Source organism: Myotis lucifugus, unplaced genomic scaffold, assembly GCF_000147115.1.
Source record: "Myotis lucifugus unplaced genomic scaffold, Myoluc2.0 scaffold_21, whole genome shotgun sequence".
In the NCBI taxonomy this organism is placed as follows: domain Eukaryota; kingdom Metazoa; phylum Chordata; class Mammalia; order Chiroptera; family Vespertilionidae; genus Myotis; species Myotis lucifugus.
In genome coordinates this window covers 9,635,820-9,655,685 of record NW_005871069.1, presented here as the reverse complement: position 1 = coordinate 9,655,685, position 19,866 = coordinate 9,635,820, and the positions used below count along the sequence as shown (strand labels likewise).

Here is a 19,866-nt window from a genome sequence, read left to right as displayed (position 1 = left end):
ATGCTGGAATCACAGGAAACTGTCTTCGAATTAATTTAAATGGGAGGCTAATGTCAGATAGGAACAGTTGTGCCAATAGTTGGTCTTCGGACATAATCTGTTAATGATACGGCTTTCTTTCAGCTTCAGGATGTCAAGAAAAACAACCAAATTCACGATCACCAATGACAGATCAAAACACACGTGTGTGATTTGTGCCAGTGAGAGCTTTATATGGATCATGCATGTGCGAGTCAATGTTTATTTATTTTTTATTTTTTTTAAATATATTTTATTGATTTTTTACAGAGAGGAAGGAGAGAGATAGAGAGTTAGAAACATCGATGAGAGAGAAACATCGATCAGCTGCCTCCTGCACATCTCCCACTGGGGATGTGCGCGCAACCAAGGTACATGCCCTTGACCGGAATCGAACCTGGGACCTTTCAGTCCGCAGCCCGACGCTCTATCCACTGAGCCAAACCGGTTTCGGCAATGTTTATTTTTAAATTGTCGGTGCGTGTCATATGTACTGGCTAGCCAGTCAATCGAATGGTCGGACGTATGTACGGTCAGTCACTTAGCCTTTTATATATATTGACTAGAAGCCCAATGCACGAAATTCATGCAAGGGGCTTGGCCCTCACAGCCACAGCAGCTGCCTCAGCCCTTGCAGCCCGAGCTTCGTCCAGAATGTTGTCCAGAAGGTCATCTGGAAGGTTGTTTGGCTGTCTGGTCTAATTAGCATATTATGCTTTTATTATTATAGATACTATCATTAAAATACTGAGAAAGGAGCCAGAGACTTGGTCTTTCTAAAACTTCTATAATTTAAATATTTTAAAATATATTAACAAATTTTATCTCTATATTTTAGAATATATATGTTGGAAAGTGTCCTTTCAATTCATAATAGGAATCACCTCTAAAGAACAGAGGAAGAGACCAGAATTGTAGGTCAAGGTCACAGTACATATTTTTCCTTAGTTTGTTTCTTTTTAAAATGTGAGGCTCTGCTTTTAAGATCTGTATTCCTATTGAAAATCAAAATCAAGGGGAGATCTCAATGGGGGAAAAACGAGACTTATGTAATAATTTAAACAATAAAGAATTAAAAAAGAAAATCAAGATCAAGAGAGCTTTTGCCTTTCTGTTCCATGGGATGTTTCTGTCCTCCCTGTGCTCAACTTAGAACACCTGTATTACCATTTGACCGGTGTAGTGCCCCACTCAAACTCCCCACCTGGCACTGTCCCTCCCCCACAACTCCCTGAGGGGAGGGGACTGTGGCTCCCAAGGAGATCCAACTCATACACCTCTCCCATCTCTTTGACTTGCCAGACTAGAGTCAAACTCAACAGGGTCTTCCTTCCCTGCTGATTCTGCTAAGCCCGTTCCCTTGGGTGGTTTCACTGGATAGTAGGTAGGGACAGTGGGACTCTCCTTCATCCAGTCACAGTATGTTATATGTAATGTCCTAAAAATGAATCCAGAGGGAAGAAGGTGGCTGGCAGGACAGCAGTGAGGGAGAGAGTGTGAGTGAGGGAGTGAAAGGGGAGTGCGTGGACGTGTGGGGTGGTGAAGGACAGTTAGATTCCACAGGACTTTTGGGGGCTGGCAGACAAGGCCCCCTAGCCAGGCAGCCTCTGCTACCACTGCAGTCTCTCCTGGGGTGGCCGGCTCTGCCACAGAGGCCGTGCCATCTTGAAGGGGAGAGCTGCTGTGACTGGGAGCCCAGGCTCACCACCACCCAGGGTTCCCTCAGACACCACCCGGGACTCTACAGCCACTCTGCCAGGGGCCTGCTGCCTCAGCTGTAGATCCATGAACACCAAGACTCCAGCCTCCTCGGTCAAAGGCTCCTGTGAGTTTTGGAGTGTGCTCCCCTCCCGCTGGCCAGACACTTTAGCCCCAGAGGCCACGACCACATACAAACAGGCAAGCCTTAAGCAGCAACCCCAGGCTCTGTGACCGTGCAAAAACAATCAAGCCTTACACAGCCTCCCCGGAATCCAAGCCTTATGCAGCAACCCCGGGCGTCCCATCCTCCTGCGAACAGCCAAGCCTTACACAGCAACCCCAGGTTCCGTGACCGCACACAAACAGCCAAGCCTTACGCAGCAACCCTGGATGCTACAACCATACTAGCCACTGCCAAGCCCAACATAGCAACCCCAGGTGCCACAACCGAGCGTGAGCAGCCAAGCTCTACACAGCAACCCCAGGTGCCTCACACAGCAACCCCAGATGCTAGCCACTGCCAAGCCTAACACAGCAACCCCAGACGCCCCAACCACGTGAATCACCTCCAAGCCTGACACATCGACCCTACACCTGGTGAACATGCGACCCATCGCCAAGCTACAGTCATAGGCCCAGTGCGACTAGACAACTAGATCCTTCGGTGAGAGCAAAAATGAGGAGATAAAGAAACAACGCCCAAAGGAGAGAAAAGGGGGAATCACCAGAAAAGGAACTAAATGAAATGCAGGCATGCAATTTGTCAAAAGAGAATTCAGAATAAGGGTTTACAGTTTGTAAACCAGATGGATGAGAATATCAACAACTTATGTAAGAATCAAGAGGAGATAAAGAGTGATATAGCAACAATAAAAAACACCATGGAAAGTTTCAACAGTAGACTAGAACAGCGGTTGCCAACTGGTGGTCCACAGACCACTGGTGGTCCATGAGGTCCAAAAGGTTGGCAATCACTGGTTTAAGGAAACCTTTGGAGCAGCAGTTGCCAACAGGTGGTCCACGAACCACTGGTGGTCCATGAAGTCTGAAAGGCTGGCAACCTCTGGACTAGAAGAAGCAGAGGACCGAATTAGTGAATTAGAAGACAGGGCAGCAAAACACATCCAATCTGAACTACAATTGGAAAAATAAATTAAAAGGCAGGAGGAGAGCCTAAGGGAGCTTTGGGACAACATGAAATGAAGCAACATACATGTAATAGGGGTTCCAGAATGACAACAAGAAGAGCAAAGTTTAGAAAACCTACTTGAAGAAATAATGTCAGAAAGCTTCTCTGATTTGGGAAAGAAGAAAGTCACACAAGCACAGAGAGTCCCAAACAAGATGAACCCAAAAAGACCCACACCAAGACACATCGTAAATATGATGGCAAACATTCAAGACGAGAGAATCTTAAAGGCTGCAAGAGAGAAAGACAGAGAGTTACCAACAAGGGATCTCCCATTAGATTATCAAATGATTTCTCAACTGAAACACATCAGGCTAGAAAGGGATGGAATGAAGTATATAAAGAGATGCAGGGCAGGGGACTGAGTCCCAGAAGACTCTACCCAGTAAGGCTATCATTCAAAATTGAAGGGGAAATCAGGAGCTTCATAGAAAAAAATAACCCTAAGGGAGTTTATCACTAACAAACCAGCAATGCAAGAAATGCTAAAGGGACTGTTGTAAAAAGAATAAATAAAAAGGGAAGAAGGAACACAGGCACAAAAAATAAAAATGGCTACAAACAAGTATCTATCATTAATAACCTTGAACGTAAATGGACTGAATGCTCCAATCAAAAGACATTGAATGGATGAATGGATAAGAAAACATGACCCATGCATATGCTGTCTGCAGGAGACCCACCTCACAACAAGGGACGCACACAGACTGAGAGGGAAGGGACAGAAAAATATTTTTCAGGCAAATGAAAATGAAAAAAAAAAGCTGGGGAAGCAATTCTTATATCAGAAAAAACAGACCTCAAAGTGAAGGCCATAACAAGAGAGAAGTAAGGCCACTTCATAATACTAAAGGGATCAATACAACAAGAAGATATGACTCTGGTAAACATATATGCACCCAATACAGGGGCACCCAAGAACATAAAAAAACTTCTGGAAGAAATCAAGGGAGAGATAGACAACAATACAAGTATAGTAGGGGACTTTAATACCCCACTGATATCACTGGATAATTCCTTTGAACAAAAAATCAGCAAAGAAACAGCAATCCTAAATGACTCACTAGATCAGATGGACTTAATTGACATCTTCAGAACATTTCACCCCAAAGCTATGGAATATAAATTCTTATGAAGTCCACATGGGACATTTTCAAAGATAGACCACATATTGGGTCACAAGCAAAGTCTCACCAAATTCAAGAAGATTGAAATCATATCAACCATCTTCTCAGACCACAACTGCATAATATTAGAATATTATTTTACAACTACAATAAAAACAATAAAAAAATTCAAACACCTGGAGGCTGAATAGCATGCTATTAAACAATGATTGGGTTACCAAAGAGATCAAAGAAGAAATTAAAAACATCCTGAAAACGAATGACAATGAAAACACAACAGCCAAAATCTATGGGACATAGTGAAAGCAGTCCTGAGAGGGAAGTTCCTAGCTCTACAGGCCTACCGCAAAAAACAAACAAAAAAAACAAAAAAAGCCCAAACAAAAAACAAATAAAAAAGAAAAATAGTAATAAATTATCTAACCCTACAACTTAAAGAATTAGAAAGAGAGCAATAAGAAAAGCCCAGAATAAGCAGAAGGAAGGATATAATAAAGAGCAGAGCAGAAATAAACGACATAGAGACAAAAAAACCAAAACAAACAAACAAAAAAAAACAACAACGAAACAAACAAAAGATCAATGAAACCAAGAGCTGGTTCTTTGAAAGGATAAACAAGATTTATGAACCTCTAGCCAGGCTCACCAAGAAACAAGAGAGAGGACCCAAATAAACAAAATCAGAAATGAAAGAGGTGAAGTAACAACCAACCACACAGACATACAAGGGATTGTAAAAACAAATACTGTGAATAACTCTACTCCAGGGGTGGGCAACCTTTTTGTGAGTGCATGCCAAAACCAGAAAAATCAAAATTCTTCTGCGTGCCAACCCTAATTTTTTGAGAACATGTTACGCCTACTTGATATCTCTTAAGGTGTACGTATGTGAAGAACCTTGAAGAAATAATAAAATTCATTCGAGTGACAAAAACACAGTATATGATGATGAAAAATAATTTATTTTTTAATGTATACATGTACACTGATAGTCCGACAGAAAACTTTATGACTCCGTTTAATATTATCAGTGGGACTTTTGCTGCTGCATCACTGATGACAGAGATTTTACATCAGGTTTATATTTCGTGACCTTCAGAGATATGCATGAGCTACTACTTTCATCCGCCAGGCTACTCCTATTACGAGACTTAACAAAATTCATCACTGAGAACAAAGATTCATAAGCATATGTGGATGAAAACATGGAGATTAACGCTGTTGCAAAGTTTTTTTAAACAGAAAAAATTTTCTGGAATGGCATTCCAAGTCCTCAATAGTTCGTTTTCGACACTTCTCTCTGGTACTCCTGTCTCTAATCGCTTTTTTTCAATGTTTTCCAAGTCAACTCTAAAGTCAATAGATTTCTGCTTCCAAATTGAGCTACTCTGAAATTCAATCAACTGCATTTCAAAGTCAACCATGTCTATCATGAAAACATTTGTAAGTTTAGTTCCTCCAGTTTCATGCTGTCTGGAAACCTCATGAATTTTGCTGACTCTTCCAGTTCTCTGAATTTCTCAAATCTTGAGAAGAACTGCTCAATAGTTGACTCGATGATGTTTAAAAACAGCTTTTGAAGGCTTTGACAGTCTGTTCTGTCATCTTTTGGGAGGTCTTTGATGTGCCTCTTGAGGTTTGGGAAATATCTAAATCTCTCACCATCTACATCCCTCTTAAAGACTTCCAGTTTCTTTTCAAAAGGCTTTATGTAACCAAACATAACATCAAGTGTCTAGTTCCTTGTAATTTAACATTTAAGTCATTCAAATGTTCACAAAAATCTGCAAAGAACATCAGTTTAGAAACCCACGTGGCGTCAGACAATTCTTGGTAAGAAACATGTTGGTTATTCAAGAAGAGCATTATCTTGCTTAAGCATTCAACAAATTGTTTCAGAACCAAACCTTGGCTAAGCCATCGAACATTGTTGTACATTTTCAGTCCTTTATACACAGATTCTACCTCATTCAGTAAAACTTGAAATTGTCTTTTATTTAAAGCCCGAGCAGAAATGTAATTAACAACTTTGGTAACTGTTTGCATCACTTCCTGCAGTTCCTTCAGGCCAGCTTTTGCACATAAAGCCTCCTCATGTATGATGCAATGAAAACCTATCAGTGTATGACAAATTTCTTTCGCAAACAGATTTACAAAACCTGCCTTCTCACCAGTCATGCAAGGAGCACCATCAGCGGTGACGGACACTACTTTTGAAATGTCAGTTTGTCGAGAAGATAATTCGTTCATAACTGCTTTACGTATTTCAGCCCCGGTAGTAGGCTCAAGTAGAGTTAGAAGGGCAACCATCTCTTCACATATTTCATCACCTTTACAATGTCGAGAAAAAATGGCCAGCCTAGATGACGATGTAATGTCAGTACTTTCATCAATACAAATAGAAAAAAAATGACATGAAGACAAATCTTTTGTTAATTGTTCAGCGGTATTACTCACCAACTTAAGTACTATCCTTAACTGTTTTCCTGCTCACGGACAAATCTTTAATGCGCTGAATAATCTTTTCTTTTTCTGAGAGGGTTTCGCATGCCAGCAAAAGTTACTGGCATGCCATGTTTGGCACGCGTGCCAGGGGTTTCCCACCCCTGCTCTACTCCAACAAACTGGACAACCTTGACGAAATGAACATATTCCTAGAAAAATACAAGCTTCAAAAACTCAATCAGGAAGAATCAAAAAACCTGAATAGGCCGATAACTACTGATGAAATTGAAACAGTAATAAAAAAAATTTCCAGAAAACAAAAGCCCTGGACTGCATGGCTTCACAGGGGAGTTTTATTAAACATTCAAAGAAGAACTAAAACCTATCCTTCTCAGACTATTCTAAAAAATTCAAGAGGAAAGCATACTTCCAAGCTCTTTCTATGAAGCCAGCATTACCCTAATCCCAAAACCAGATAAAGACACTACAAAGAAAGAGAATTATAAACCAATATCCCTGATGAAGTGGGATTTATTCCAGGGATGCAAGGACGGTACAATATCCACAAATTAATAAATGTGATACATCACATAAACAAATTAAGAGACAAAAATTACATAATCATATCAATTGATGCAGAAAAGGCATTTGACAAAATCCAACACCCTTTCAGATAAAAACTCTCAGCAAAGTGGGAATAGAGGGATCATACCTCAACATAATAAAAGCCTTATATGACAAACCTACAGCCAACATCATACTCAATGGGCAAAAACTAAAACCATTTCCCCTAAGAGCAGGAACAAGACAGGGATGCTCACTTTCACCACTCCTATTCAACATAGTACTGGAAGTGCCAGCCATAGTGATCAGACAAGAAGAAATAAAAGGCATCCAAATTGGAAAAGAAGAAGTAAAATTGTCATAAGTCGCAGATCACATGATATTGTACATAGAAGAACCCTGAAGACTCCATCAAAAACCTCTAGAATTAATAAATGAATTTGGCAATGTAGCAGGATACAAAATTAACACCCAGAAATCTATGGCTTTTTTATACACTTCCTAGTGCCCCAGTGCATGGGTTCGTGCACATTGAAAGGAAATTGATTAGAAGGTGGCCGGTGGGAGGGACTGGGCAAGATGGGCCAGACATGCCCTGGAGCCAACCTCCTGCAGTCCCTCCCCAGCTGGCCACACCTGGGGCAGCGCCGTGGCTCGAAGGGCGTCTGCAGAGTGAGCAGGGTCCTTCTTACAGGTGGGATCCCTCAGCCTGGCCTGCGGGGATCTGGCCAAAACCAACTCTGCGACATTCCCCCGAGGGGTCTGGATTACAAGAGGGCAGTTCTTGGATGACACACCCCGGAATCGGGCTCCCTCTTCTCTGGTTCCGGGGTGCGTCACCTGAGAACCACTGCTGCCAAGTCACCACAGCGCAGCAGCTCCTGCATTGAGCATCTGCACCCTGGTGGTCACTGTGTGCCACAGCTACAAGTCGGACGGTGGCTTAGCCTTTTATATATAAAGATAATGAACTCACAGAAAGAGAAACTAAAAAAAAAAAAATCCCATTTAACATTGCAACAAAAAAATTAAGAAACCAGAAATAAACTTAACCGAGGAGGTAAAGGACCTGTACTCAGAAAATTACAGGATGCTGAAAAAAGAAATAGAGGAAGACATAGGTAGAATCAACATCATTAAAATATTCATACTACCCAAAGCAATCTATTGATTCAATGCACTCCCCATTAAAATACCAATGGCATATTTCAAAGACCTAGAACGAACTCTCCAAAAATTCATTTGGAATAAAAAAAGACCCCGAATAGCTGCAGAAATCTTGAGAGAAAAGAACAAAGTTGAAGGGATCACAACACCAGATATCAAGCTATACTTCAAAGCCACTGTTCTCAGTACTGCCTGGTACTGGCACAAGAACAGACATATAGACCAATGGAACAAAACAGAGAACCCAGAAATTGACCCAAGCCATTATGCCCAATTAACATTTGACAAAGGAGGCAAGAGCATACAATGGAGTCAAGACAGTCTCTTCAATAAATGGTATTGGGAAAATTGGACAGATACATGCAAAAAAATGAAACTAGATCACCAACTCACACCATACAAAAAAATAAACTCAAAATGGAAAAAGGACTTAAACATAAGATGGGAAACCATAAAAATCTTAGAAGAAGCTATAGGCAGCAAAACAGCAGACATTTGTTGTAGCAATATCTTTACCGATACAGCTCCTAGGGCAATGGAAACTAAGGAGAAAATAAACAAATGGGACTACATCAAAATAAAAAGCTTTTGCACAGCAAAAGAAACCATCAACAAAACAACAAGAGAGCCCAATGCATGGGAGAACATATTTGCCAATGTTATTTCCAATAAGGGTTAAATCTCCAAAATTTATAGGGAACTCATACATCATAACAAAAGGAAGATCCAATCAAAAAATGGGCCAAGGACCTAAATAGACACTTTTTGAGGATATACAGAAGGCCAAGAGATAGATGAAAACATGCTCAAAGTCACTAATCATCCAAGAGATGCAAATTAAAACAACAATGAGGTACCATCTCACACCGGTCAGAATGAGTATCATCAACAAATCAACAAATGTTAAGTGCTGGCGAGGATGTGGAGAAAAAGGAACCCTCTTTCACTGCTGGTGGGAATGCCGACTGGTGCAGACACTGTGGAAAACTGTATGGCGTTTCCTCAAAAAATTAAAAATGGAACTTCCATTTGACCCAGTAATACCACTTCTAGGACTATATCCCAAGAAAACAGAAACACCAATCAGAAAGGATGTATGCACCCCTATGTTCATAGCAGCACAATTTATAATAGCTAAGATTTGGAAACAGCCTAAGAGCCCATCAGCAGATGAGTGGATTAGAAAACTGTGGTACATCTACACAATGGAATACTACACTGCTGTAAAAAAAAAAAAAAAAGTAATTCTTACCATTTGCAACAGCATGGATGGAACTGGAGAGCATTATGCTAAGTGAAATAAACCAGTCAGAGAAGGATAAATATCACATGATCTAACTCATTTGTGAAGTATAATGAACAATATAAACTGATGAACAAAAATAGAACCAGAGTCATAGAAGCATTGAACAGAATGTCCAACCTATGAGGGAAGGCAGAGGGTGAGGGGGTAAGAGATCAACCAAAGGACTTGTATGCATGCATATGAGCATAATGAATGCACACAGACAGTAGGGGTGTGAGGGCATGTGCTGGGGGTGGGAGCAGCCAGGGAGAGGTCAATGAGGGGAAAAGGAGACTTATGTAATACTTTAAATAATAAGAAATTAATCATAAAAAATAAAAAGATAAAAATAAAATAAAAACATATCCAGTACTCATAAGTAGGTTTTCCTTCTTTTCAAGTAAAAACACAGAAAACTGACTGGAGGAAATATTCCAGAATGTTAATAATGGCTAAGTATGGGTGATAATACTATTTTTGATGATAAGTTTTCTGTAGTTTTATAAACTTAAAAAAAACTCACACTTGTTTTCTACCAAGAACTATGCTGGGACTATAGTACATGCAACAAAGGTAAAACATGCCCTTTGAGAGTTTCCAAAGGAGTAAGCAGAAACAGTCTGCAAAGAGTCAAGGAATAGACAAGGCTGAACTACAACATTAATGTCATTCAAGTACAAATGTGATATATCCTTCTTCTACATTTACTCATGTTCCTGTCCCCATCAACAGTCAATACTCCCTTGTTGAGAAGTGAAAAGAGAAACCCTGTGAACATTGTAAAATACATAAGAGGAAGAACTCAAAAGTGTCCTGGTAAAGGTTACTATTAAGGTAAAAGAATAAAAAGACATCAGAAAATTAAGAAATTACATTTGAAAGAAAATTCTAGAAAACATATAGCACTTAATTTCCTATGTGATATAAATTCTTCAAGACCTATGTAGCTACGCATTAACTAGTTCCAAAAGACAATGGATTTGCTGATTGTAATTTTCTTTGAATTCTAATCAATGGATACTGTAAGAACAGAGCTCCCTCATCCCAATGCTCAGCTTACCAAAGAAGGATGCCATCTGCAAGTGATTTGAAAAGACTGCCATCACTGGGATTCATGGGTAGGAGATGCTTACAGTCAGGGTCATCCTCCAGGGCCTTGTTTATCCAGTTAACAAATGCCACTTTTTCTTCCTCTGAAAACAGAAAATCTCAGTAGCAAAGCTCATTTCACAAAATTCATTGCACTATTAAAACATTTCTGTTCAAAGATTATAAATTCCAATTATTAGAACTCTACTAAAACACTAAAAGCTTTAAGAAAAGGAGAAGGGGGAATTCATTCCAGTTTTTCATCTGCTATATTAGGGAGGAGTACGGTATATATCTTAAATGAGCACAATAAACATTCAGTTTTATTCTGTAATCTTTCCAAATATATATTGCTTCAAAGAGTGTATGGATCAGAAGCCAACCATCAAAGGTCAGATACACACACACATGCACACATACACACACACACCAGGGGAAAAGTACAAGAAATAAATATCACATCAATATGGTCCACCTGCCATCATCCCTGAAAAATTTAGAGTTGTTATTTGGGGCTTACAACAGAAATACTGAATTTAATCAAGAATTATTCAAATGAATAAAATAGGTCAATTTTTGTGAAATTTCTGTAAGAAAACTGATACAAATCTAGATACCAATACTACTCCCAGCCACTTTCATTGTCATCTACTTAACACATGGCTTCTAGCATGAATAACTTGATCTTTAAACAGAATGTTGTGTTGATGCAATGGGAAAAATAGGAAGGAACTTAAAGAAAAGTGTTCTGTTGCTTTATTGTTATTATGTAAATATAAAAATCATTTAACAATATAGACCCTAAAAGGAAATAATTCCCGTTTCCAACACTGGATAACATATAGTAAGCTGAACTTCCCCATTTTTGCCCCAGTTCCTAGAATTAGGCAGTTTTCCTAATTTTGGCAGGTAACCCCCAAATTTAATCCAACACACACACACACACACACACACACACAGGGATGGGAGGCATGGGCAGAGAGAATAAAAAAGACCCAAACATTTACTAGTACTTCTCTTTTGCACATATCAAAATCTGCCTTCTTATCTCCTTGCCTCACCATATCTCCCCAGGGTCTTAGAGTCTAGGGCACAGGTGAGGAACGTCCAGCCTACGGGCCACTCATAAGGCGCCATGAAATTATTTGGTCTGGCCCTGCCAAGGCATTAGGGGTGAGTTAATTAAATGTTTGACCAAATATAGCAGGCTAATTTTTAAATTGATAATTTTGTATGGCCCACAAATGATGTTATAAATACCCAAATGGTCCTTGGCAGAAAAAAGGTTCCCTAGTCCTAGGTATTTAAAGAACACTAAGATATTATCTATACTAATAAAAGGGTAATATGCTAATTAGACCAGATGTCCTTCCCGACGACCTTCTGGATGAAGCCGGGGCTGCGAGAGAAACCCGAGTCCCAGGTGCCGGAAGGAAGCCTGGGTCCCGGATGCCAGAGGGAGGCTGGTGCCGGCAGCTGGGGGAAAGAAGGCCTACTCTTGCATGAATTTTGTGCATCGGGCCTCTAGTAGATAATGATAAGATAAAACAGATATACAAGGAAATGCATCATAAGGGAAATAAACACATCACAAGAGAGATATAAGCAATGTTTTGGAGAATTTTAAAAAAGAAATGATCACTTCTGGTTGGGATGAATCAAGTAAATGTTTTATGAAAAAGGTACTATTTCAAAGATTTTTAATATATGAAGATAGGCAGGGAAAGGGAGGATGCTTCAGATACAGGAACCAGAAATGAGAAACGGTTTCATACCACAACAATGACTATAATAACGAAAATGGACAAGTGTTGGAGAAAAGTGAAGACACTGGAACTCCCATACAAGGCTTATGGGAATGTAAAATGCTGCAGATACTTTGGAAAACAGGTTGGCAGGAGTTATTTTTTGTTTTGTTTTGTGGTTTTATTTTTGTAATGCTAAACACAGAGTTACCATATGGCCTGGCAATTCTACCCTCAGATGTATATCTAAGAGAATTCAAGCACATGTCTACAGAAAAGTGGAGACACAAACATTCATACGGCATCATCATAAAAGCCAAAAAGTAGAAACAACCCAAATGTCTGTCAACTAATGAATGAATAAACAACATTCTCCACAGAATAGCAACAAAAAGGAATGAAGTACAATAAATGCTACAACAATAGAAATGAAGTACAATATGAATGATCTTTGCAAATATTATGCCAATGAAGAAGCCTGTCAAGTGAGAGGATACTACTGTATGATTCCATTTATATGAAATTTCCACAATAGGCAAGTCTATAGAAATAGAAAGTTGATTCATGGCTGCCAGAGACTGGGCAAGGAGAAATGGGGAGTGACTGCTAAAGAGCATGGAATTTCTCCTTGGAATAATTAAAGGATTATAGATTAGACAGTGAAGATCACTGAACGATTCTGAATATACTAAAATCTACTGAACTGTATACATAAAAAGGGCAAATTTTATGCTATCTCAATTATATCTCAATGCAGCTGTTCTTTTTTTTTTAAAAAAAGCCATTTAATATTCTATATCTTGTTCTAGATAATGGTTACATGGGTGTATTCATATGTAAAAAATGTCAAATCATATACTTAAGTAAATAACTTTATGTTCTTTACTATGTGTATCTTATCTACACTAACAAAAGACAAAGATGCTAATTGACTGTACCTTCGCTATGCCCTAAGCCACGCCCACCAGCCAATCAGAGCATTATATGCAAATTAACCCAATCAAGATGGCGGCCAGCAGCCACGAGGCTGGAGCAAACAGGAGGCTTGGTTGCCTGGGCGATGGAGGAAGCCAAGCTTCCTGCCTGCCCTGAGCCGGCTGTGGCCTCCGCTTATGGCAACAAAGTTTCAATTATAGAGGACAAATAAATCCCAGATACCTACTTCCAGCCAGCCTCCACTGGGAACTTGGGTGGCTGGAGGCCATGGCCAGCATGCAAATAGCCATCAGCCCCTCACCCAGGATGACCACACCATCATGGGGTGACAGTCCCCGCTGGGGGGCTTGGCCAGCCTGCAAACAGCCATCAGCCCCTCACCCAGGCTGGCCACACCCTCATGGGGTGAGGGTCCCCGCTGGGGGGCTTAGCCAGCCTGAAAATGGCCCTCAGCCCCTCACCCAGACTGGCCAGGCACCCCAGCAGGACCCCCCCACCCAGAAGGGGCTGTGGCCAGCCTGCAAATAGCCATCATCCCCTCACCCAGGCTGGCCAGGCACCCCAGGGGGAATCCCTACCCTGAAGGGGCTGTGGCCAGCCTGAAAACACCATCAGCCCCTCACCCAGGCTCGCCAGGCACCCCAGTGGGGACCCCCACACTGAAGGGGCTGTGGCCAGCCTGCAAACAGCCATCATCCCCTCACCCAGGCTGGCCAGGCACCCCAGGGAGGACCCCCACCCTGAAGGGGCTGTGGCCAGCCTGCAAACAGCCATCAGCCATTCACCCAGGCTGGCCAGGCACTTCTATATAATAAAAGGGTAATATGCAAATTGACCCTAACAGCAGAACGACTGGGAATGACTGGTCACTATGACACACACTGACCACCAGGGGGCAGACGCTCAATGCAGGAACTGCCCCTTGGTGGTCAATGTGCTCCCACAGGGGGAGCTCTGCTCAGCCACAAGGCAGGCTGACGGCTACCAGTACAGCGGTGGTGGCGGGAGCCTCTCCCGCCTCCTCAGCAGCGCTAAGGATGTCCGACTGCAGCTTAGGTCTGCTCCCCACTGGCAAGTGGACATCCCCTGAGGGCTGCCGGGCTGCCAGAGGGATGTCTGACTGATAGCTTAGGCCCAATCCCCCAGGGAGCGGGCCTAAGCCAGCAGGTGGTCATTCCCCGAGGGGTCCCAGACTGCGAGAGGGCACAGGCTGGGCTGAGGGATCCCCCCCCCCCGAGTGCACAAATTTTTGTGCACCGGGCCTCTAGTACCTTAATAAAAAACTAATAAAAGGTACAGTGATAGAAATCAGAAAAGTGGTTAGTTACCTCTAGGGAAGACTAGTTACTGTTAGACATGAGGGAACTACTCAGGAGATAGAAGTGTTCTATCTTGATCTGGCAGGCAGCTACATGGATTTTGCTACAGGATGGATATATATATATATATACACACACACATACATATACATATACATATATACACTACATGTAAATATTCATTTAAAGATTTCAGCACTTTTCTAAATGTACATATTACCTCAATTAAAAGGTGTTTTTTAAAAAGAAAGAAGTCTTTTCCTTAGAATGGACAGACAGAAATAGAGTAAAAAAGTATATACCTTTCAAAAAATGGAGATAACAATTATAGACCACTGCCTTCAACACTACACTACCCCACTGGGAAAAGATTAGGAAAAAAATACAACTGGTGGGAGAAGTGCAAGTATATTATCAGAGGAAAATCCAGTTAGAAAGGAAAAGAACCAAGAGGATAGTAACAGATTTAACTAACAAAGAAAGGGAAAGAAGTTACAGTGAATTTTTGTAAAAAATTTTAAAAGCATCTACTAATTATGTTATGTTAATATGAACAAATGGAACTTTGCCAAAGGTTCTTAAATATCTTGACCCTGAGAGGTAAGCTTAACGTGGGGCAAGGCCTCTCATCTTAGGAGTTACTGCCACTCTCGATTTCTCACTGGGCAACAGCCCAGTGATTCTATCAGATCAGTCAGGTACGGGGCTCTCTAGTCACTGGCTGCTTGATAAAAGATCAGTCAGGAATCTCAGCTCCCGGAAAATGGAAAGAGAAAGTCCTTCCAACAAACCTCTTCACATGTTCCTAGATCAGGTCTAAAGGAAAACTCACGCCACCAGTCAGGATGAAGAAGTCATTCAAAGATTATGATTAAACACACTCAATGCTGAAAATAAATGATACTTTTATTGTTTCTAAAACACCTGACACATAGTAAGAACTTATTGATTTCTATGAGTTTAGGATTTTTCATTTTGACATCTCTGAAATTAAGAGGCATTTCAAATTTATTCTGGTTTTCCCTCAAAGGTACATAAAACAATGGTGTGAATTATAATAAATGGCATCTTAGATTCGATGAATATGAAACTTGTTGAATGAATCCATGACTAAAAGGTCAAATGTGGAGTGAGAAATTACCTGAATAGGAATGCTGTGTGCCCTCACTGGAAATGGACGAAGTTCCTCCAATAGCAGTAATCCCTTCCCTCTTGTTAATTATTTTTCGGAATGTTTTGCTGATGTCTTTGCTTTTTAACTCTTGCATTAGCTGGAATGGGATAAAAGTAAAATGAGTCTTCATCAGATAATCATAGAAAACCTTGTAACATGAAGGAAAATTATTTAGACTTCTTTGTTTATTTGGAATGACATCAAAATAAATACTAACAGATAACTCACAGGTCATTTTACCAATAACAAAGAATGGACAAATGTTTGCATCCCAACCACTAGAAAAAAAATGTTGTTATAATTAAGTTTAAATTGAACACATTGAAATTATTCTTCTATGATCTGTTGTACTGAAACTAAAGAATAACTACGTTAGAGTTATGTTTCCTTTTTTTTAATCCTCACCCCAGGACATGCTTAGAGAGAGGGAGGGAGAGAGAGAGAGGGAAGAAAAGAAAGAGAGAGAGAGAGGGAGAAGGATGGAGAGAAAAACATCAGAGTTTTCTGGATGCAGTCCAACTGGGGGACAAACATGAAACCCAGGCCTGTGCCCTGCCTAGGAATGGAAACGTCAACCTTTTGGTGCCTAGGAAGACACCAAATCAACTGAGCCACACCGGCTGGGCTACATGATAGAGTTTAAAATGCCTTAATGAAGGTGTTGTCTTGTCTGGACATCTTCAATGTATATATGTCAGTGTAAGTTAGCTCTTGTAGGAAATAACATAAGCTTAGAGAAACACACTCCCAACCACCCTCTCACTGGATTTTCTAGAGGTCAGTTAGACTGAATTCAACCAGTTCTTCAAGTAGCACCAGCATGAGTTTTTAAAAATGCAGATCTGATCATGTCACCTCACACTCTATTTTTCCCATATCACTGGCTTAATATTGCACTTAGGCTAAAAACAAACACCCTGCAGGACCCTGTAGAACCTGATTCTGACTTACTTCTCTAGGGAATTCCTTTTCCCTTAACCACCTCAGCTCCAGCTACTCAGCTTCTTTTCCCGAGGTGAGAGCATCTACCATTCCTAAACTGACAGCCTCCGCACAGGCTGTCACCTCTGCCCACCTCACACATTATTCATCCCCCCTCCACCCCTTTTATCTGTGTAGCATTTTTCTTCAGATCTCGGCTTAGTCTTTATAGCTTCTGAGACACCTTCCCTGAGTCCCTTGGTTCTCCAGCCTCCCCACCAAATTCAATCCCTTCTACTATAAACTCTCAAGGAGACCTATACTGCTATCATAGCAATTGTCACAGTTTTCTTCTATCCATTTTTGTTATTCTGTCTTCCCCACCACATGCAAACTCCACAAAAGCAGGGACCACATCTCTTTGTTTAGCACATTATTCGCAGTGCCTAGAAGAGCTCCTGACAAGAAAAGGGCTCAAATATTTGCTTAGCCAATAAAAAATGCAAAAACAGATTATTTACATTTCATAGGTATTTATTTAATTGTATTAACAGTTACATTTTTCATATGAAAAATGTAGTCATGGTGGTGTTGATGGGAAGAAGCAACAGCCCTTGCTCAACTGCCAGTTGGCAATGGCAACAACCCAGTCATCTCTCTTGGCCTGAGAGGTTTGAAGTACATAATCTTCAATATTCAGTTCTACAATCTATTTTTCTTTTATTGGTTGAGTCATATGTTATATTTCATCTTGTTTAGTTCTTTGAGCCTTGAGGTAGTTTAACAATGAAATAATGCTCGCAGAGCTAGCATCAACATTTACCTGGCCCTACTGAAACTGAGGTATAACTGACCACAAGGAAACAACCAGTTTCTAGAAAGTATAGCTTCCATGCCTTAGCTATTTCAGTTTAAAAAATATTCCATTTCTCAAGGCCAAATAATAACAGTAAATATTCTACACACAGAGACAGTCATTGAGCAATGAACGCAACTATAGTTTTACTTGGGCATAAACTGTTATTGTTCTCTAAGTCGGACTTCCATTTGAGAATGACTTTTTCTCTTGTTTTATTAATTATTTATTTTATTAATTATCATTTTATTAATTATGTGTGGACATTATTGTAGTTATCATCATCAATTTTAAAGCAGCACCATTTATGGTCTCTGCAGCTATATTTAAGCAAAGAGACAATGACGTTATTAAAATTTTTCTCAAAGCACTATATTCAGTAGCCAAGACAGGATTAGATTACTTACGGACACAAATTCTTCAAAACTGATTTTGCCATCTTTGTTGTTGTCAGCAACTGCTAAAATTTTCTCCACGATCTCTCGGACTTTGTAGCCAGGCAGAGGAAGGCTTGCTTCCTTAAACAGGTCCTGAAGTTCATAGTCACTGACATACCCACTGTTGTCAATATCTGTAAGATAAATTATGAGCTGTCAAATATCAATTGTACTCTGTTGGAGAGGTGCATTCAGATGGCTGTTTGGGAGATTCACAGGCAAGCAGAACCTTTTAGGTTTGTTTTGCTAGTGGCAGTAATATTTTCTCCTGCACCTGAACTGTGCAATGTAAAAAACTCATATTCAGCTGTAACCGGTTTGGCTCAGTGGATAGAGCGTTGGCCTGCAGACTGAAAGGTCTCAGGTTCGATTCCGGTCAAGGGCATGTACCTTGGTTGCGGGCACATCCCCAGTAGCGGGTGTGCAGGAGGCAGCTGATCGATGTTTCTCTCTCATCGATGTTTCTCATTCTCTATCCCTCTCCCTTCCTCTCTGTAAAAAATCAATAAAATATATATTTTTTAAAAAATTCATATTCAAATGCACTTTTCCCCCATAGGTTTAGGACTACCATACATATTTTAAGTGCATAATACAGATACTGCCCCGATAGATGAAAACTCAGGTGTAGCACATGACTAAGCTTCAAAGAACTAAGTATTTGGAAGTCTCAGATATCTAGAAAAAATACAGCATCAATGGTCACAAGGGAACACCCACCAGACGTTAACTTCTTTACGGAATTACAGAAGGGGTCTGCTGGATCCACACTTCATATAAACTATGTATGTGTAAAATATACATAAGGCATTCCTGGCCTACATTTCTCTTGGTAGAGTTCTGTTTCATTGTTAATAATTCACTGCTTCTTCGTAATGTATTGCTGATACCATGATGTAGGCTGAATCATGTTGGATATTATTTTGAGTTTAAGTGTTCAAGAAATTATTTCACACCTATTTGAACTTTTGGAAATAGGTTCCCTGTCATTTTCATATCATCACTGAAATGCTCTCCCCTGGGTTTTCCCTAGAGACTGCATGTCACTTGTTGACACAGAACAAAAGTGACATAAAACACTTCTGCCAAGGGTTGGCAACAGAGCTCTGGAGTGTTTGGTTAGTTGCCTGGATATGCCAGTACCTTGTATAGGCTATTGTAGCACATTTGGTAATGGTTGCTTTGGTTCATATATATTTTTTTCCTCTCAGTAAAAGAGCTGCCCTCACTATAACTGAATTAATTATAAAGACAGAAACTTTTAAAGTCTCATGCATGAGTTTCCAGAATTAATACTCTTCAGAACAATGAAAAATTTCTAAACTTGAACCTACCAATAACAAAAACATTACTGTATCTCAGAAGTCAGTTAACAAGCTAAATTGCTCACTATTGTAATAATTAATACTGCTTTCTTTGAATTCAGATAGAAATTAATTATTTACTACTAGAAGCCCAGTGCACGAAGATTCACCTCAGCCCGACCTGCATCCTCTCCAATCTGGGAGCCCCCAGAGGGCTCAGGGGAGCCCTCTCCAATCCAGGAGTTTCTGTCTGTCTTTGCAATCATATGAGTGAATTGTCTGAGACCCCCAACCAAGTCTGGTTTGCTGCTCACAGAATAGAGGCTTTTTTTTTCTTTGCTTCATTGGTGGAGATTTCCTGGAAGTTTTAGGAAATCTTCCCTTTAATTTTTCCTAGACACTGATTTTACTTATGTCTCTCACCTTTGCTTTCCCTCTATCCCCCACCGCAACAGTAACTTGCTCCAGGCTCACTTTGCTCTAGTGTCTAGGAGATCCGTCTGCCACCAGAACTATGATTCCCAGCATTCCTGGTGCTCCCCACACTCTTGGTTTTCCCTTCCTGCTCTGTCTCCATCCCATGGCCACC

The 19,866-nt window shown here is 40.5% G+C and overlaps 1 protein-coding gene across 1 annotated transcript in view; it reads right to left on the bottom strand.

Moving 5' to 3' along the window:
- PLS1 (plastin 1) overlaps positions 1-19,866 on the bottom strand; it is a 151,512-nt gene that overhangs the window by 62,132 nt on the left and 69,514 nt on the right. Inside the window, exons 3-5 of the mRNA XM_023751456.1 lie at positions 17,944-18,107; positions 15,727-15,856; positions 10,557-10,689 (exon numbers count right to left, since the gene is read on the bottom strand). Coding sequence (XP_023607224.1) covers positions 10,557-10,689; positions 15,727-15,856; positions 17,944-18,107 — 427 coding nt within the window. The remainder of the gene's footprint in view (positions 1-10,556; positions 10,690-15,726; positions 15,857-17,943; positions 18,108-19,866) is intronic.